Source organism: Daphnia carinata, chromosome 6 (assembly GCF_022539665.2).
Source record: "Daphnia carinata strain CSIRO-1 chromosome 6, CSIRO_AGI_Dcar_HiC_V3, whole genome shotgun sequence".
In the NCBI taxonomy this organism is placed as follows: Eukaryota; Metazoa; Arthropoda; class Branchiopoda; order Diplostraca; family Daphniidae; genus Daphnia; species Daphnia carinata.
In genome coordinates this window covers 3,209,490-3,229,160 of record NC_081336.1, presented here as the reverse complement: position 1 = coordinate 3,229,160, position 19,671 = coordinate 3,209,490, and the positions used below count along the sequence as shown (strand labels likewise).

Sequence of the window (19,671 nt, the reverse complement as noted above, 5' to 3'; positions counted from 1 at the left end):
AGTTAACAACTTCGACTCGTCGGGAAGACCAAAAGAAAGTTTCTCCGTTCAACCTGTAAAGGGGACCTTGGAATACCAGACATTTCAAAAACAAGTCCCATATGCTGCTTTAAGTTGTTGATTAGTTATCCAAAGGCCCTATGGGTTCGTTGATATCGACTCATCATACAGGTAGATAGAGGCACACATTCACCTGTGAAGTTCACCTTAAACAAAAGTACAAAACTATTTTTCATTAGTGACATTACTGAGTTGAACGTTTGGCTCCCTTTTTAGGGTTTGGCAACCTGACCTCAATAATTTGATGCTCATTCAATTGGTGATTCTCGTCCTTAAATTTAGCGTTACCTGACTAGACTTTTAAACAACAAGAAGAGTCCGGATTAAAGGAAACGCACGTATGCTCAATTTTTTGGCTGTTGTTGTGACGGTTGGTTCTCCGCTTGTTTCCTTACGAAACAAGTGAATAGAAATAACGTTTGACGATGATGAGTTAGTATCCAAGTGACTTGCTAAGAGGGGGGAAAAAACATACACCTGGGTAGCATCTCTGGGAATTGACCTTCAAAACCATACAGGAAAGTCGAATCGTTTTCCGTAACCGAAACGATGACGTACTCTGACAGTGAGCGAGGAGCGCATCACACAACAAGACATATTAACCTACACGCAAGCGTTGAACAAAGGGAAACCTAAGAGGATTTCGTACTAGGAGATGGTAACAGGGAAGACGAGCGATGAAAAACGAAAACGCCAAAGTACTTTTTGTCGTTGAATGCGTCAAACGACATGATGTCAGTCGAAGGCTTTCAAAGAGTTAAACTGAATTTGTAGTTAGCATTAAAACGGAAAACAAATAAATTTTGCGGGAAAGGCTTCCGTCATGCTTGCTTTTTTATTTAGTTAACCTTGTGTGCTAGCCGAAGCGGTGGTTGTAAAACGATGCACGTGTGCCGCTAAATTGAACGTATCTTATCAGTCAGCATGGCTCGCATGGTTAGTCAAATTACCGCCTCAAGACTACAGCCTCAACTATAGATGTTGAATTGCTGGCCATTTTCCCATTGACCAACCTAATCGTCACATAAATAGGGAAAGGGAGGATGGCCTTGCGTGTCGAAGTTGATGAAAGTTATAATTTTATGATTTCAAAAGAAACAATTTTGCACTTGCAAGCCAAAAAAAAAAAAGAACTTTCGCTTTTCGAATGACGAAAATGATGGAGGTACAATGGCAAAACGCCTGAATCTTTTTAAACGAACAAAATGTCTTTGGATCCGCAACCATCTGCGAATTTCAAGGTATACGAAAAGATGTTGCTGGTCGTCGCTTCTCAGCATGGAAACTTCCGGTTCTTTAGCGAATCTTCAACCAGGAAATCCTAGACGGTCAATGGAAGAAATCACGTGTACATCTAACAGACAAACGAATGTCTCCTGCTGTTTAATTCCCTCTATTAATCTTTCTGCCATGATGTCCTCGATGCTACGAGATGGCGCTAAATTTCCAGGATTTGAAAAGACGACTATGTCAAAATCGAAACTGAATATTCTCATTCTAGGCAAAGGCTGATGGCCCTCCTTGAATTTCATTATTGCACTTTGACCCAGCAATCTAGTTTGTCAAAAATGGAAAACTGCCACCCACCCTAAAAAAAATACCGTTTATAACGGCTTACTAGGTCGGTTACTCTAGGCAACGACCATTATTGTTTATTACTAGCATCCGTTTTTTGTTGTCGCTATTTACACCCCGCAATCGGCGTTCTCTGTAACCTTTTTTCCCTAGTTCGTATCGTGTGCCTTTCACTTTTTTTGCATACAACCTTGGCTCGATGGGCAATTAAATATTCTTGTTGAAAAACTATTTTTAAAAAATATTCTGCGACATCCTAAACTAGAGAACACTCAAAAGGCAACTAACATTTCTCCTTAACTCAATTTGCTTAACGTTACTAGTTTTGTGTTAACTTACCTACTGCGGTTTCCTATCCCAGCAACAGATATGCGGAAATCCAGGTATAATACAGCCAGTCACGTTGGTAGCAATATCATCGTCGTAACACTATACCATCAGAGGAAACCAAAGGAAACACGGATGAATCACGTAGACGGGCTTAGGTTCACTTCGTGTACTTGTCAACACGAATAACAATGAGAAAATGAAGAGGATACCCACGTACACATCGTGTCGATCAATGCTCCATCTGAGGGTCAAATTCTCAATGATATGATCGCATATATCAGCGACATCGATTAGCGATATTTCCAGCGTAAGATGGCATGGCTTTGATTGTCCAGCCAATGCCACTGGTAATTGTGGCTGGTGTCATAAAAATCAGTGGGTGAAGCGTTTTACTCATCATAAAACAGAAGGAGATACTATGGATAAATAAACGACGATACGATAAGTCCATTGTTTATTGTTGGATCAACAAGAAACAGCTAAGGTAGAAAAGAGGTAATGTTCGTGTACAATGCTACGAAGATGTAGAATCCGCTTCCGGATCGTGTTGGCACGCTTTCATGAGACATTTGAGAAAGCCACTGAACTTTACTACAGTCCAATCTATGTCCCCGTTCACCTCGAACTTTCAGCAAAGATCATCTTGAGCAAGATCTAACAGTCTCAATAGTTTTTATTTAGACCAAATTCGAAAGTCGTTTCTGGAAAACCTTAAGCGAATTAATAGAATACTAGCAAGAAAACAAAAACAAGATTGAAAACACTTTCCCCAGGGATTGTTCATTAAATATAACATTCGCGAAACATCTGGTTTCCTACGTCTCTGAACAAAAAAATGCTAATTTTTAATCCTTTTTGTTTGGAATCATTTGTTATGACCTTGGAAGAGGATTACAGAAATGAAGCAATTCCCTAGGCAATGTAGGTGCAAAAGGCATAAGGAATTACGCCCACTTATGCATGCGACATTTCTTTTTTTTTTTTGTTTTTTTTTTGTTTGTTTTTTTAACGCAAAATCTCAGTGCTCTACAGAAATATTTAAATATGCTAATTTTAAAACTTGTTTTTGTTTTCAACCATATGTTTTGACCTTGGGAAAGGATTACAAAAACTAAGCAATATGCATATCCTTTTTCTAAAAGATCTCTTCTTCAGATGAGTTGATGTTTGATCAAATTTAATTCCTATTCAGCATGACTCATAAATACGGCAACTCAAAACTTGCTGATGAATTTATCCAGTTATATTTTTTTTCCCGTTTATCAATATATCAATATCAACTAACTTATAAAAAAGACTGAAATGAAACTTTTGAAGATTATGAAGTACACTAAAGAAAAATTCCCTTTTGCTCACCCGAAAACCCGTAGAAAATGTTAAACAATAAAAAGAAATTTTGTTTGTTTCAGCATTTCTTTCGATGCGTCTAGATCTTCTTGAACTGCTTGGCCAAGTTACCGCCAAGCACATCCTTCATAAGTTTAGCCTTCGCCAATAGGTCCTTCAAACTCTTGATTCTCTCCAAGTATCCGGGTTTCTTTTCCCTTTGTTCATTTTCAATCAAAAGCTTAATATATTCGGGAGTGGTCAACGGATCAGTTTTCAGTGCTTTCTTGTTTAATTCATTTGAACACTGAATGATCTTATTCATTGCCTTAATGACGTCCGATTTCAGCTGCTCTACCTCGCCTTCTAAGGCGTCCTTCAGTTCTTCAGCATTTAGCGTCTTTTCCTTTGCGTCGTCGTATTTTTTACGAATTTCATAGAGAGTGCGAGTTTCTTCTACTTGGACATATTTCCAGGTAGCACTTTCCTCTGAATGAGATTCGTGGTGGCACCTTCCAGGGCAGAACTTGCACGATGTTTCCGATGAAAAAAAATCTAGCACAGCCCCTACTGCGCTCGTAATAGCAGATTTAATATCATTCCTAACCAACGAATTCACAACATTCGCCCACGTTTTCGGATTGTAAGGAAATTGGCAAGTTACTTCACATATCCTACAGTTCATGGCCGTTAGGTGGTCGTCGACGTCAACTTTTTTCTTCTTAGGTACAGTCACCGTCATCTCAAAGTTCTTATTGGCGTCAATATGATTTTTGTGCAGGGCGATGGTTTCCTCAATCTTCCGCAGTTCTTCCATCTTCATCAGGTGCGCTTGAATGGTCGTCTCTAAACTGGCAATAGTGTTATGCAGAATTTCCCGGCTGATCATAACCTCCTTGGTGAGTTGCAGCGATTTGATCGGCATTTTGGACAGGTCAGCAAAAAATGATTGAAAATTTTCCATTGCGCATTCCCAGTCGATTGGAGCGTAACGATCACCTGGCGTCTGATTCGAGACGTATATTGCACGGTTATTAAAACTCTGGTGACACGGCTCCCCGTTGGAGTTCAGTAGACAAGGTAGTTTAGCCTCCTTAATGGCCGCTAAGACAGGAGGTTGCCCTCCATCAGAGAAAGTGACCAGGAAACGGACGTTTTCTTTGATATCTTTGCCAAAAATGGACAACACTGAGCTAAAAATGTATTGTTGAGTGTCCGTGAGTCGAACTTGAGAAGACTGCACAGTAAAGCCAACTGCGTCCAGTTCCTGTGGCAATCATTGAGAAATAAAGAAGACGCTTAGCAACGAATGTAAGTCTTAGAAATAACAATGAAATTGCAGTACTTGAATGCCATCTTTGTCTTCAAAAAATTGTTTGACGGCTGCAGTGATTTCTTGATCGCGTCCGATACCTCCCGTATCGCCGAATCCAGGAGTGTCGACAATCGTCAGCGAATGAGGAATTCGGAAACCATTTGTATAATGGATGTCGTACGCCGTAACTTCTCTTGTCTGACTGAAAGCTTGAGATGTTTCTTTTTCATCGACGAGTATAAAACGAAAAGGATCTTTCCATTGAACACCCAGTACGTAATTGATCATGGCGTTGATCATGGTGGACTTTCCAGAACCCGTGGCACCCATCAGAAGAATGGTTTTACATGTCATGTTTCCTGAACGATTGGGCTCACCGAAGGAGAACCGCTGGACGATGGGGGAAGCTCCCGAGAACTTTGACATTGTTTTCAACGGCAACTTGTACACAGTCATGCCATTGACATTTTTCATATCGCTACATTGTTTTTTTATTTTCAATGCTAGTCTGTTCTCGTCCCCCTGTGATGCAGCACGATCCATTTCTAAGTCTGGATTTTACCTTAACATATACAGAAAAAAAATATTGTTTATCCCTTTTTTTAAGTAGAGCATGTGAACAAAGGATGATGATGGAAACGATAGAACGAATGGTAACACAAACTTCTTTTTTTTCGTGGCAAATTTCCATCTTTGGGTGCTGCAGAGCCCAAATCAAGCCAAAAAGAATCATCAAGAACAACACAGAATCACGTGAATTGGGGACATGGTAAATGTGTCCAGATAATAGAGAGTATCGAAATGGAACATGCTTTGTGGTTATGAGTATGTACAAGCTTGGAGGAAGAACAACATTTGTGTACTTGTTTTTGGCTTACCATCTAGACCGATATAGACCTACTGTTGCAATACCAATTTTAGTTTAACTTACTTAATTCTATACCTGATTTAGGCGTGCGATGGTTTCTCAAAATATGAGTATGTACAAGCTTGGAGGAAGAACAACATTTGTGTACTTGTTTTTGGCTTACCATCTAGACCGATATAGACCTACTGTTGCAATACCAATTTTAGTTTAACTTACTTAATTCTATACCTGATTTAGGCGTGCGATGGTTTCTCAAAAAATGCAGACTTCCAAAACCGCGATTGAATATGCCTCCATGTGACTTTTGAAACTCTTCGTGACAGCCCTTTTTATACCTTGCGTTCATTATCCTTTCTTTTTTGTAGAGTGGGACGGATGGGAGTATCGCGATTTTAGTCATTGGTGAACGAACGAAGGGAAGAACAACCACGGGGCAAAACCCTATAACTTTGCCTTTTGGGAAAAGGCATTTTATTACCAGATCCCTATCTTGTAGATGCATTTTTTTTTACAAAGGAAGTTTTATTACAAGAGACAGATAGCCATAAAGTATTCGAGTAAATGGGGATTGGTGAATGAACGAAGGGACATCGGGAGGAATAGCGACAGAGACAATCTCAACAACTTTGTTTTTCACAAAAATTCAAGGTTAGTTTTAATCTTGAGAGATTAAAAGTCTATCAAACATGGTCCTACTTCCATTAAAGGATTTGGCAAAGGCCCTGCTCTTTGAGGACACAACAAAGTCAATTTTTTTTTTTGTTTTCACTATTGTCTGCTCGTTTTATTGCCATCATTTGCAATAAACAAAGACATTACCGCGCATTTCTTCATTTAGTTGCTTATAGTCTCTAATAGCTTTAACTCTATAAGAAGACCAAAAAAAGTTTTCTGAGTGATTTGTAAAGAAATTTTTTGGAATAACACGGGTTTACAATAAATAAATAAATAAAAATTTTTAATTGCATAAACCAGAATGTTGATAAGTAATTTGGAGTATTTCGTTCATCAATCTTAAATAAGTACTCCAATATGCAGCTGCAATTCCAGCCACCCAATCACATGACCCTTGATGAACGGCAACCTATGCTCAACCTTCCATGTGCTCGTCCACAACGGAAACCAAAAATCCAACCTCACGATTTACGTTTACCTGGCGTACTTACGGACACGTATAACAACGAGGCATAAAATTAACAAACCCAGGATCCAGGCCATACTAATGAGGATTCCCACGTAGACATCGCGTCGATCGATGCCCCATCCGCGGGCGAAAACACATCTCAAAGATTCGATGGCGTACGTCAGTGGCATCGAGTAAGCGATATTTCGAAGGTAAGGTGGCATACCTTCGATTGGCCAGCAAACCCCACTGATAACTGTGAACGGTAGAAAACTGGCTTGCGATAGTAACAGCGCACTGTTTTCATTATCGCACAGAGTGGCTATAAGCAGGCCTATGGAGACATGATTAGAATTAACTGAGATATTCAGTTAAGCTTAAAACTGTTTCCTTACCGAAACACATTCCCACAAAGCCCTGAAGAAAAGTAATGAATACGGCCAGGGCCAAATTGCCGTGACAGGGAATGTTGAACGCGAGCAACATGCACAGGAAGACCAGGGTAGTTTGACCGATTAATATCGAGAATTGGTTAACTAGTTGTCCAATCAAAATTTCTGTCATCGTCACACCTGTTGAGGAGATTTTAAAATTCTGAAATTAAAAGGTGCTTATACTTTGAAGTATTTTAATTTGATGTGCGTACCAGCCACTAAACAACGATCGAGAAGACCTTGTTTTCTTTCAGAAACAAAAACGCCAGCGGTCAGCGAAACGGCCATAAAATATACGATCCTGGGCAAATGGAGTAAGGAAGTTGCTGCTTATTGATGAACAAAACACAATAAGATATAACAAGGTAAAATAGGAAAACTACTTACGAGATAATAAGACCAGGAGCCATAAATTCAGTGAATGGAGTGTCTTTCTCACCATAAACCGGATCGAGGAACTAGTCGTAAAAAAAAAAATGCGATTTTAGGTTATTGTTTATTGTTGTGCAGTATCGAAATTATTTAGCCGAAAATGAGGTAAATGTTCGGTACCACAACGGGGATGTAACCCGCTTCCGGTTCGTATTGGCACGCTTTCATGAAGTCTTTGAAGAAATCTCCAAACGCTTCCAAAAGCCATTTTTCAATAAAAATGTCAATCTGTTGGTCTTATTCAGAATTCCATAAAATATTTTAAGGCGATCATTACAATGAATTGTTAAATTTACAGTTCGATTGTTACTCACTAGAAGAATCCATGTTTACGCTGATTCTACTGCGGATGATGTTTTCTAAGCTTGCTGAATCACCGACCGATTGCCGGATTTCAAACTCCTGCGTGAAATTATGTCCAAAGTGGATCACGCCCCACACTTGTCCATTTTTACCTGCTTCCAACGCATCCGATATACTTCCGTACGGCATCTACGTTTAAACAAAAAATTGTAGTTTGAATCTTTGCTTTGTAGTAAATCAAATAAAAATAACAAACCTGTATGATATTGCTTTTAATGTACCGAAGATATCGACAGCTGAGCATCGAGTACGAACACGCTGTCGTATAATTACAGGTGTCACCTGAGCTCAGTTCATCATTGACAATAGCAATTTTAAGGCCAGTCGGTTCATGCCCTAGTGTCACATTGAAAACGATTGCTTGGAAAGCAGGGATCAGGTAAATGAAGACAAATATCCTTTATATCAGAGGCAATATTGGAAAAGAAATAATTATGAAGATCAATTAACATTCAAAGCGCTAATTGTACCCGATATTGCGAAAAGTCATCAAGTAATTTTTGCGTATGAGTGCGCCAAGTCGTTGCAGAGACGGTAAGGCTACGTTTGTTGTATGATTTTTACGTTTCATCTTCGCTGCCTTATTTGGAATCACAAGATGTGACAGAGCATTCTGCATCGTTTAAAAGAGAAAGAGCTATTTAACGAACTAATCTGCGCTATTTTTAAACAATTCACCCTTGTCATTTCCGTCCCTGAAATGAGAAAAGGTCAAGTCATTCATACTTACAGAAATATCAGCCAGAGCAAGAGGTGCGTGCAAATTCGTGTGACGGACATGCACAGCATCCGATTCATGAATGTCGACTTGACTGAAATTGTTGTCACTTGTTATGTTGCCACAGTCTTCAGGGATTTGCTGCACCGTTGCTGATACCTGACCATCGACATTCGCTTGCTCATCGCTGTCGTTAATCTCATCCATGCACAGCTTTAAGAACGCGTCTTCTAACGAAGGTCGTCTTGAATCCCTTAAAAGATTCTTGGGCGATTCTTCGGCTAGTAATCGACCAGACCGCATCATTCCAATCTAAGAGAAAAGAAACATATTCACTTTGATACCGACCGCTTTAACTGGTTATGTTTCTCATCGTTCTTCTTACCGTGTGAGCTTCTCGGGCCTCTTCGATGTAATGGGTTGTTACAATAACAGTCCTTCCGTGATCGACACTCTGGCGGATTAGATGATTCCAAATGCTATCAAAAAGTGCAAGAAGATGAAATGAGATTGGAGAGGCAGATGTGAACGATCATTACCTGCGTCTAAGTAAAGGATCGACTCCAACAGTTGGCTCGTCCAGGATCAGCAATTCAGGCTCGTGGAACAAAGCCACTGCGAACGAGACTCGTCGCTGTTGGCCGCCGCTCAGCGTCTTAACGTAACGAATGCTCGGTGGAAGATCGAGCAGATTTGAAAGAAACTCCAACTGTGAATCGACAAACGACGGCTGTAGGTTGTAAATCCGTCCAAAGTACTGAAGCGTCTCTTTGATGGTGAAGTCTCCGTACAAAGCCAGTTCTTGTGGCATGTAACCAACTCGCGGACCGGGCACTCCGCTTTCCGTAGTGCCTGGCTCGTGACCAAGGACCAGGATCTCTCCACTGTTTAAACTACGACGACCAACAAGGCAGCTCAACAGGGTGGTCTTCCCGCATCCGCTGGCTCCAAGCAATCCGTATCTGTCCCCCAAAATGACGTCATTATCTATGATGTTGATTGAAAACGTTGCTCTCTCTGTCTTGCTGGAGAGCAATGCATACCACATTTCAAATGAATTGCCTTACATGCTGCCTTTCTTAACGGTCATGTCAAGTCCATCGAGTATGGTAGATCGACTTCTTCCAACGCCATAGCTTTTCGTCGCCTTCCGGACGAGAACTGCGTGACCACGAGAAACACCCCCACTTGGATCGCTGTTTGTTTCACTCACGCACCGATGAGAAGAAACGAAAACTTTGAAATCTTCGATGTCTTTCTGCATTGTGTCAAAGTCAATTGTAATGTAATTTTGTTAAAATCCACTGAAGATGCAATTGTAACTGAAACATAGGTCGAAATCAGGGAAAGTGAAGAGATGGAACACTGTGGTTAGTGGTCAGGTAACAAGTGACGACAAAGTACCGATGCGGCAGAGAGTTGATCTTTTAAAAACTAAGGGCTAACAAAGAGCCACGAAGTGGGAAAACGTAAAAGGTGTGCAATCATATTTGAAGGCATGCTTTGCTGGTTTTCTAACCATCCAAGGCCAGCAATTGAAAAAAAAAACACTTTAGTGATGAGTTTATTGAGAAATTTCAGGGTTGTTTCTCTGTTATAGGCTTTGTCCTTTCCTCTTATGCTCCAACTGCGTCTCAAACAAGTAGAGGCCGTCCAATATAATAACAAGCCCGGGAAATACAAAAGAGAATTTTGGTCGTTCTTTTTGAGCTTCATAACGTGATGCGCAGAAGTACGACACGCTTTCTGGGTCAAGATCGTGACTAACGTGAATTTACTTAGGAAATTATCGTGCTAGTGTCAAAATCTTTGTGTGAGAATGTCTTCAATTATTATTATTTTGGTAGCCATGGCCTGGACAAATCGCGCCAAGTCATTCGACTTTTTGTTGTCCTCACATAAATCTTCTTGGACAACGTTATTCTTTTTAAAAGTCTTTTCTTTCAAAATAATAACAAAGAAATAGTAGCTAATGCCACGCAAGCAAATGATTTACTGGCATTTTGTTTTGGAATAATAATGTTTAAAATTTCAACTCGATAAATCATCAGTTTTAGACAAGATACGCCCAGCCCATGCCAGTGTGCTATTCGCAAACACTTAACTAACCATAATTGTACTATTTACACAAGGTATAGTGTAGATTAGAAACTAACGTTTTAAATTGAAGGACAACTACCGGCCATCGTCTACGTTTCCTCGCCAATGAAGGAAATAGTCCATGTTTTGATTTTACAAGGTTTAGGGCAAAATAAAACAAAAGAATAATAATGGCGTGACTTACTTTTCCGGTGCTTCCCAATTTCCAGTGGCCGGGATAAACGGGGTAAGTGAAAAACCCACACGGCCCATTGACAACGTAACCTTGTTTACATAGCCTTGTGCGTAATGTAACAATGCAGTCCGTTAATCGACACAGTAGTAGCCTTACACTTGTTCCACTTGCCGTAAGACACAACCGGACGTATATTTCTGCTAGACCAATAACAGAAATATTAAGAAATTTATGTAGCGTATCGTTTCCTATTTTCTACCTAAATAATAATTCCACGGTTAAGGCCGCAGATCATACCCGATCAGTGAGTTCATGGCGTAGGCTTTTTGTTGTGTCACTTGAAATTTTTCCAAATATTCAAATGGCAAGCAAACACTGTGTCTACGATAACCACACCACAATGAATTACGATCAAGATCTGATTATCCCCTGAGTAAACAAAAGACAGTATTGATTGAAGCACATGTTAAAGTTCCCGTGTGTCTCGTTCAATGGGTCTGTACTTTGGGCTTCTAAAGGGAATTGTAAATATGTTTTTCAAATGATATGGCCTCCACTTTCATACTCTTGTCGAAAAAAATTCACTTACTTGAAATAGTTCGATGAAAAAAAAAAACACTGTCTGTATAACTGAGAACTAGCTCTCGTGAGGGTGAACGAACAACTACTGCTCAAGGCCACAAAAATTGCACCCTTCCATCATTTCTCTAGACAGGGGGAGGGGTACAGTAAAAAAGAAAGATTGCGGGTTAACCAAAACAAGGTGGGCACAACAAATATCAACTTGCCCAATCCTTAAACACAGGGAAAAATTCTGATCGCCGAATCAGAGATTTCCGACAAGTCTGATATTTAATTATCTAATAATTAACAAGCTCAAATAGCCCTTGTAGAACATGGTCTGCGTTGTACCGTACACGGTCGAACTTACGCTCTCAACCTCCCACGCTGGAATTTGCTGAAGAGTTGCAGAAACCTATATTAAGGCAGTGACTCTTATGAGTAATGAGTTATACTTTCTCTTTTCTCATGGCCGCATTTTTTGTCAGGTGTGTTGTCATCCTACGACAAAAGGAAACTTTGTGCTTCACTTCGATGACGATGTTCGTTTACAACATTCAATTCGTCGTGGGGTCGTTGCCTTTCGTTGTACGAGAAATCTTGCTCCAAAACATTGCTGTGCTTGTGTCGATGACTCGGTTAGTCACGAACGATGTGCAGCCTACAACAATTACGTTGTTCGTTTTCACTTTCTAGAACTTGGAAGCGACGCGTGACGAACGTAGACGCGAATGGCTGTATACGAAGGGAAGCTATTAGGCGAGGGCAACCTGTTCTATTGGTTTCGCGTTAAATGCACTAGACGGTAGAATTGAAGCCACTAAAAGACAGGAGAGTCTTTGTCACGTTAGAATGGAACACACATCGTAGAGGTGCGTTGGATGTCCTTTTTCGTTCATTTATGGCTCAATAGTCTGAGAGTCGGCGAACGGACGTCCTTGTATCGGTGACCCACTGCTGACGGAGATTCGAATGCCTCACCTGTCTCACAATTTTTTTAGCGTCTCTGACTTTGTTCCAAACTCTGGGTTTAGCACGAAAACGTATTTGAGATACGGCTCGATCTTAAACTCGATAAAAACATGGGAATTCCATCGAATTGAATCCATTTCGTAATGAAAGAGATTGCTCGACAGGTGAGTGACATTATCACGTAAAGCTCCTTTTGCAGCCGAATCTGACCCAGATATAGTGAATCCAGTGTTTCGTCCATCAATCCCATTTTGACTGTAATGATTTCGACGATTCAGGGAAGAATAAAATAGAGCAAGCTTTTATGGATATCGAACTAACACTTTATGGCGAAGAAATTCACTCAAGATCTGTTACGAGCGATTCAATGCTATCAGTATCTTAGACGTGATCACATTAACATTACCCAACCTGTGTGGCTAAGATCCTGCCCATTCTTCCTGTGTTACATAAAAACCTGTCTGAGGCAGGTTATCGGAATCCAGTACAGAAAGCCTCTTATGGATTAAAGAATAACAAGATGCGACAAGCGTAACGAGCGAAAGTCTTCCTGATTAAGTAGCTTTCCAAACCAGTTTTTTTAGTTACTTTCCTCGCAATTTTCTAGTCCAGTAAACTCCAGAAAAACCACTAGACGTTAGACTAACACGAACAATTTTTATTCAGTTCTATTTTCTTTCAGGTCATGAAACCGGATACGCTTAATTTTAATATGTGAACGCAGGTATGTTTCCGCCCAGTTGGCAAGCAAAAAAGTTTTCTTTGATAATGCTTATATACAAGCAAAAATATAGGACATAAATCTAATTTCGATGATAAGGTATAAACATTGTACGAATCTACTATACCATATGTCAGGTCATCTCTTGTGGTAAATGTGAGGAACGCAATAATGAACAAGGGAAGGTATCGAAAACAAAAAGGTGCTGTCCAGTAATTCCGTAAGAGCGTATGCAAATGAGTCAATGATCGAAGGAGGCCAGCAACTTTAACTCGCGTACTTGCGTACGCGTATGACAATCATGCACAAGACCAACAGAATTAAGATCCACGTCATGCTGATGAAAATGCCAGCGAAGACGTCGGGACGTTCGACGCCCCAGCCTCGCGAGAAAATCGATCTCAAAGACTCGATGGCGTACGTCAACGGCATCGAATAAGCGATATTTCGAAGGTAGAACGGCATACCTTCGATCGGCCAACACACTCCGCTGATGACGGTGAACGGAAGGAAACTCGCCTGCGAAAGTAGAAGGGCGCTGATTTCGTTATCGCATACCGTGGCTATCAACAGACCTGAACGTTGTTGTTTTTTACGAACGTGGGGAAATTAAAAAGGAAAAGTTAAAAAAACAACAAATGTATAGAATAAAAGAGAAACTGAACGTTGAAAAATGAGTTTCTCACCGAAGCACATTCCGACGAGGCCTTGAAGAAAGGTGATGAAGACGGCAAGCGCCAAATTTCCGTGACATGAGATGTTAAAAACCAATAACATGCACATGAAAACTAGCGCTGTTTGGCCCACCATAACGGTAAACTGGCTGATTAATTGACCGAATAAAATTTCTCTCATCTGTACGCCTGTCGAATGAAAAGAAAGAATTTTAGAAAGGTGGATGTGATGGATTGCGTACGTTGACGTGTACCAGCCACTAAGCAACGATCGAGAAGTCCTTGTTTCCGTTCAGCGATTAACACGCCGGAAGTTAGGGAAACAGCCATGAAATACACAATGCTTTTACGAATAGAATACAAGCATTTGTTGTTTGTTAGGATTCACTAAAGAGAATGATGTAGTTGTTTTGAAGGGCTTACGTGATAATAAGACCAGGGGCCATGAATTCCGTGTATGGGGTGTCTTTTTTACCATAAACAGGATCGAGGAACTATTGAGAAAAAGAGAATGAATACTTAGGCTAGGTCATACAAAAAGAGGTTATAAAACATAAACAAGAAATAGCGCTGGTATACCACAACTGGGATGTATCCGGCTTCCGGCTCGTGCTGGCAAGATCTCATCAAATCCTTAAAGAAATCTCCGAAAGCCTCCAGGAGCCATTTCTCAATAAACAGATCAATCTGCTGATCTACATTATGTTTTTAAAATGGTGAAAATACAATGTTGCGCACTACTTTAATTTCATCTTACTAGTTGAATCCATGTTGATGCCAATCTGACTTCGGATAATGTTCTCTATGGTCGCCGAGTCTCCAGCAGCCTGTCGAACTTCAAACTCTTCCGTGAAGTTATGTCCAAAATGGATGAGACCCCATACATGTCCATTTTTTCCTGCTTCCAAAGCATCCGTTACACTTTCAAAGGGGACCTAACATTTTCAAAATCAACGTCATCAATCGTTGCAAGTAACTAACAGGAACCAGTTACCTGTATGATGTTTTTCTTTATGTATCGAAGATAACGACAGCTGAGCATCGAATACGAACAGTCTGTCGTGTAATTGCATACACGGCCCTGGCTCGGATTCAATTCGTCATTAACGATGCCCATCTTAAGTCCTGTCGGTTCATGTCCGAGTGTCACGTTAAAAACGATGGCTTGAAAAGCAGGCATGAAGTAGATGAAGATGAATATCCTATAGCGAAAAGGGATTAAAGTCTAAACGTTGTTTCAACGTTTGAAATTTTTGTACCCAATATTGCGGAATGTCAGCAAAAAATTCTTGCGAATCAGGGCGCCGAGACGATGCACAGAAGGTAGGGCCATCCTGACGGTGGAACTCAGCCTGCTCTTCTTGCGTGACACTACCACATTCGCTTCACTGGAAATGGCCGGTCTTGTGCTACTGACACCGAGGCTTAACGCAGCGTTCTAGTTCATACAAAATGAGGAACATCACTAAAGGAAATAATACGAGTCAATTGATTTTCCTTTACTGCAAAGCAATCAGCTGGAGAAATTGAAGATTCGTTAGAGCTGCACTGATTTTCGATCGTGTCGATGTCCGTGATGTTAGTTTGGCTTGCACTGTGTTCAAACGCAAGATTGGTATGGCCCGCTACAGGCTGTAGTGTTCCATTCGTGCAATTTTCAATTGCCTGGGCCGGCTCTGTTCGATTTTCACCATCGTCCTTCATACAGAGTTTCAAGAACACTTCCTCCAACGATGGAAGTCTGTAATTACTCAACAGATTGTCGGGCGATTCTTCCGCAAGCAAACGGCCCGAACGCATCATTCCAATCTACAAGAATGAACAGCTAAGTTAAACGGATAAATCATTTAAGGTCATTTTTACCATGTTAGCCTGTCGTGCTTCTTCAATGTAATGCGTCGTAACGATGACAGTTCTTCCATGATCGACACTCTGACTGATAAGATGATCCCAAATACTATTTCGAAAAGGAGATCACAGAAGATGTAATCGACGGACTGCTTCAAAGCGTATGAACTGTTTTCCAGAAATTTACCTGTGCCTAAGTAATGGATCCACACCGACTGTCGGTTCGTCTAATATAAGCAGCTCAGGTTCGTGAAAGAGAGCGACAGCGAACGAAACACGCCGCTGCTGACCGCCACTCAGCGTCTTGATGAAACGATGGCTCGAAGGCAGGTGCAACAAATTAGAGAGAAACTCCAACTGAGCGTTGACAAAGGCCGGTTTCAAATTGTAAATACGGCCAAAGTACTGAAGTGTCTCTTTTATAGTGAAGTAGCCATACAAGGCGAGCTCTTGTGGCATGTAACCGACCCTCGGACCGGGAATCCCGCTCTCCGGAGAGCCCGGTTTATGACCGAAGACGAGTACGGTACCGCTGTTCAAACTCCGACGACCAACCATACAGCTCAATAAGGTAGTCTTGCCGCATCCACTAGCGCCCAGCAATCCGTATCTTAAAGGAAATTAGAAAGTATACATTACATGATGATTTCGCCATTTTTCTAAACAATGAAAATGTCTTTGATTGTAAACGAGTTAACTTACATCATCCCTTTTTTAACACTCATGTCCAGTGATTGGAGTACGGCACAGCGGTTCTTCCGGACCCCGTAGCATTTGGTTGCATCGCGGACCAGCACGGCTGGTAAGCCATCGTTACCTGCACTTCCAGTTTCACTGCCAATTTGATGTGACGAAACAACCACTTCCGAAATTCGACTATTTTTCTTCATCTTTCCAGGATTCACGTTGAAAATGGTAAGTTATTTAAAAAAAAAAAAAAGAAAAGCTTTTTCAAAGCTTTGAATAGTTTGCACGTTAACTGAAGACCACTGTGCTGAGGCGGAGAGACTGGGCAAGATCAAGCTTGGTGGGCAGCTGGACAACAAGTGGCGATGTGCTCGCCACAGATCTGACGCAGTCTGGGAAAGAGAAAAAAAAGCAAACGTGAGTAACCTAAAAATAGGAAAACAAAACTAAAAGAAAACTCTCTTTCTATGGGACCGATCAACAAGTAAAACAGTTGTTCGATGACTTTTGTCGGAGAGTTTCGTCATTCCTTTTTTTCTTTTCACTCCGCCTATCCGATTGGTTAAGCAACCAGACCTCCGAAGACCAACGTTCTCAACTATGCGCAAGACTACGCAAAGCTTTTTCGAGTTGTAACCCTTGCAAGGAAAACGATCGACCCCTCCTCCTTTTGAAACGAACCGCCTGCTTTCTCACGACATGTTAAACGAAAACAAAAGAGGAGGAGGTGGTTGAGGGGGAATGTAGTGAAAAGCGAGAGAAAGCGAAACGATAAAAGGAAAATACCCTTTCGCCTCTGGTGGTTATGTCATTTCTTTCTCTCCCCTCCCCCCATCCTGCCCAGTCTGTAGCTTCTTCTGGAGGTTGGGTGCGTGAAAACTGGAACAACATCTGGAAAGAGAGACATAATAAAGACGAAAAGAAAAACCAAAATGGGGAGGAAGAGACCAGTTCTAACAACCAGCGATGTAGGAAGCCTTTCATTTTTCATCGGTGTGAAAGTTTGTTTTCTTCATTTTCGCAGCAGCACGTGCACACAGTACCTGATATAATAGAGATCGCTGAAACAACTGGACGATTCTGGAAAATAACCAGTTTTAAATCATCTTCCATTTTGCGCTTTTTTTTTTAGCTCTTTCTGAAATTGCAACGTGTTGCCCTAAGGTTTACATTTCTCTTTGTGTAACGAAAAACGTGATATTCACAGGTAAACTACGTTTAATTATAAAATAGTATCGTCTGTTTTCCTGTACCTAATTCGAATGTTTTAATCAAACTCAATCGTTTTCACTTGGTGAGTCCGCACCCATTTTTAAGTCACGACGTTCGTGAGCTGAACGAGAGGTGACAGACCCGGAATTTTGCTTTTTTGTTCGTTTCTATTTTCTCCCGTTTAAAATTTTCACCTGTGCTAAACGCTGCCCCGAGAATTGAAGGGAATGGTACGTGCAGCTTTCGTTTTGTTTATTTTGCATTCATCAGAGAAATCCCGTAATGAGGTGGATATCACTGACCGCGATCACGTGAGTTTTTAAACTCCCTCCTCTTTTTTTCTGTATGTCCTTTTAAGGGACCTGTTGCCCTTTCGGAACTATTATATCACCATGAAATCATCTGCAGTTCTGAATCAGTTTCTCCTTTGTTAGAATTCACCCAGTAAATGATGAACTTCGGAAAGCAGACAGTTGTGCAACTGAAAAAAACCCTGCTGGAAACACAAGGGAGCAATCAAATCATGCAGGTACAAACCATTCTTTTTCCCTTATTTACATGTGTTATATGTGGAGATGGAAGCGTTCGATATTTTTAGACGAGGTCAAACAAGTGAAAGTAGTTTTCTTCTATTTCCTTTCAGCCGACGTAGGCCTGGTTTTCTTTCATTGAACTGCTCCGCTATGCCGAGGAACTTTCTCTTTTCATTTCATGGTCAACCATTTTTGTTTTACTGCAGTCGTGCGTGACTATGTCACGTTTTCAAATTTAGTTCCCTCCCGAAAAAAATTACCTCTAACGATTCATCTGCTTGCTCGATAGGTTATTGCTAATGTTCTTAATGGCACGCAGTCTCGAAACGCTCGCTATATAAATGCTAATATTTATTCGTCTAGACACTTAGGCCGAATTCTGAATAACACGTGCTATATCGACAGTCTCCCGAATGATTGGATTCCAGTTAGTCAGACAGTATTGCTATTTCGGTTTATATCGTTGACCCACAAGTTTCGTGTATCTGTTTTGGCCCGGGGAATTTCGAAGCCGAAACCCAGGACGGCCTGAAGTTGCTACTCGCCTCTAGCTAGCTGTCTACCTGTAGAATGATTAACATACATACATGCGTGGGTAGGAGTTCCCTATGTCTGATCAATTCTTCGAACCTGTTATTCCTTTTTATTTTTCGGATAACGGTCGGCCTTGTGTTAGTGACCGAATGTCGCATGAATAATCACTGGCTGGAAGAGAGAGTGTTTACTTGGGTGTAGTAAAATGTCGGTGCTTATATAATGTGACCTAAACTGGAGAGAAGTCCCTGACATTCTCGTATATTTAAACTACGTCTCGACCAATCAGCAGTCATGTTTGAATTTTTTATTCAGCTATCCACTAACGGTTTCCATTGTGCGTCATTCTGCTATTGATATCGAGCTAAAATTTTTTATTCAGAGTTTAAATTCGCAGGTCCGATTACCTCCTATCTTCACGATTATCATACGATCATTGTCATTTCATTTACTCAATTCGAGTTTGAAAAGCGTTTTCCCGTTAAAGCTTTGTTCTAGTTTAACTTTATTATTAACGTTCATTTATACTGTCGGTGTTCTTCACGTGCATCTCAGTATGACGTGTATCAGAAATCACTTGTCATAGTTTCGCAAGGTTTGCCGAACCCCCTCACTAAAATTTAGAGAGTGAAGTAGAAAACTGATAAGTTGTCGACCCTTTTCCAGGTTAAATCTTGGAACTTTTGGCAACACGTTTTTCTTAAATGCGCAGGAACACATCCGGAATGTAGTTAACGTGCATCTCCTCCCAACCTAGAGAAAGGTGTTCGTGTAAAAATCTGTTGCGCAAGCGAACAATTTTAAAAGATGACATACGTTCCGCGGACGGTCAATAAACAAATTTCAAAGAGAAACCTAATGGTGGGTAGGGATAGCATGTGCGAATGCGCAAAAGGTTTAATCCGAGTTCTATCCGCTTCTATACACCAAAACGCGAGTAAAATAAAAAAAAAAAAGGAAAACAAAATTGCTGATTTTCGTAGAGGGGGGCGAAAAACGTCCTCATCTTTTCTTTTTCGAGCTTTCTTTTTTAGTGTTTGTGAAAGGAATAGTTATTGGCACTTACGCCACTTGAACAACGAATTTATACTTGGATTTCTTTCCCTTGAA

The 19,671-nt window shown here is 40.8% G+C and overlaps 3 protein-coding genes across 3 annotated transcripts; all 3 read right to left on the bottom strand.

Annotated features, from left to right (window-relative positions):
* Nucleotides 1-3,227: 3,227 nt before the first annotated feature.
* Nucleotides 3,228-5,885, bottom strand: LOC130689562 (uncharacterized). Its single transcript, XM_057512505.2, has 3 exons — nt 5,703-5,885; nt 4,637-5,168; nt 3,228-4,558 (listed from the first exon to the last, which is right to left on the bottom strand). The coding sequence occupies exons 2-3, from the start codon at nt 5,147-5,149 to the stop codon at nt 3,392-3,394; spliced, it is 1,680 nt and encodes a 559-aa protein (XP_057368488.1). The 5' UTR covers nt 5,150-5,168; nt 5,703-5,885; the 3' UTR covers nt 3,228-3,391.
* A 602-nt stretch (nt 5,886-6,487) lies between these two features.
* On the bottom strand, nt 6,488-10,375 carry LOC130689551 (ABC transporter G family member 20-like). Its single transcript, XM_057512490.2, has 12 exons — nt 9,612-10,375; nt 9,084-9,506; nt 8,930-9,023; nt 8,557-8,856; nt 8,297-8,439; nt 8,023-8,224; nt 7,778-7,955; nt 7,584-7,699; nt 7,419-7,489; nt 7,244-7,332; nt 6,993-7,169; nt 6,488-6,931 (listed from the first exon to the last, which is right to left on the bottom strand). The coding sequence occupies exons 1-12, from the start codon at nt 9,806-9,808 to the stop codon at nt 6,624-6,626; spliced, it is 2,298 nt and encodes a 765-aa protein (XP_057368473.1). The 5' UTR covers nt 9,809-10,375; the 3' UTR covers nt 6,488-6,623.
* A 2,614-nt stretch (nt 10,376-12,989) lies between these two features.
* LOC130689550 (ABC transporter G family member 20-like) lies at nt 12,990-16,680 on the bottom strand. Its single transcript, XM_057512488.2, has 12 exons — nt 16,298-16,680; nt 15,783-16,205; nt 15,611-15,704; nt 15,251-15,556; nt 15,007-15,185; nt 14,742-14,949; nt 14,505-14,682; nt 14,327-14,442; nt 14,171-14,241; nt 14,002-14,090; nt 13,760-13,936; nt 12,990-13,648 (listed from the first exon to the last, which is right to left on the bottom strand). Exons 1-12 carry the CDS (start codon nt 16,483-16,485, stop codon nt 13,341-13,343), a joined length of 2,337 nt encoding a protein of 778 aa, XP_057368471.1. The 5' UTR covers nt 16,486-16,680; the 3' UTR covers nt 12,990-13,340.
* Nucleotides 16,681-19,671: the final 2,991 nt, after the last annotated feature.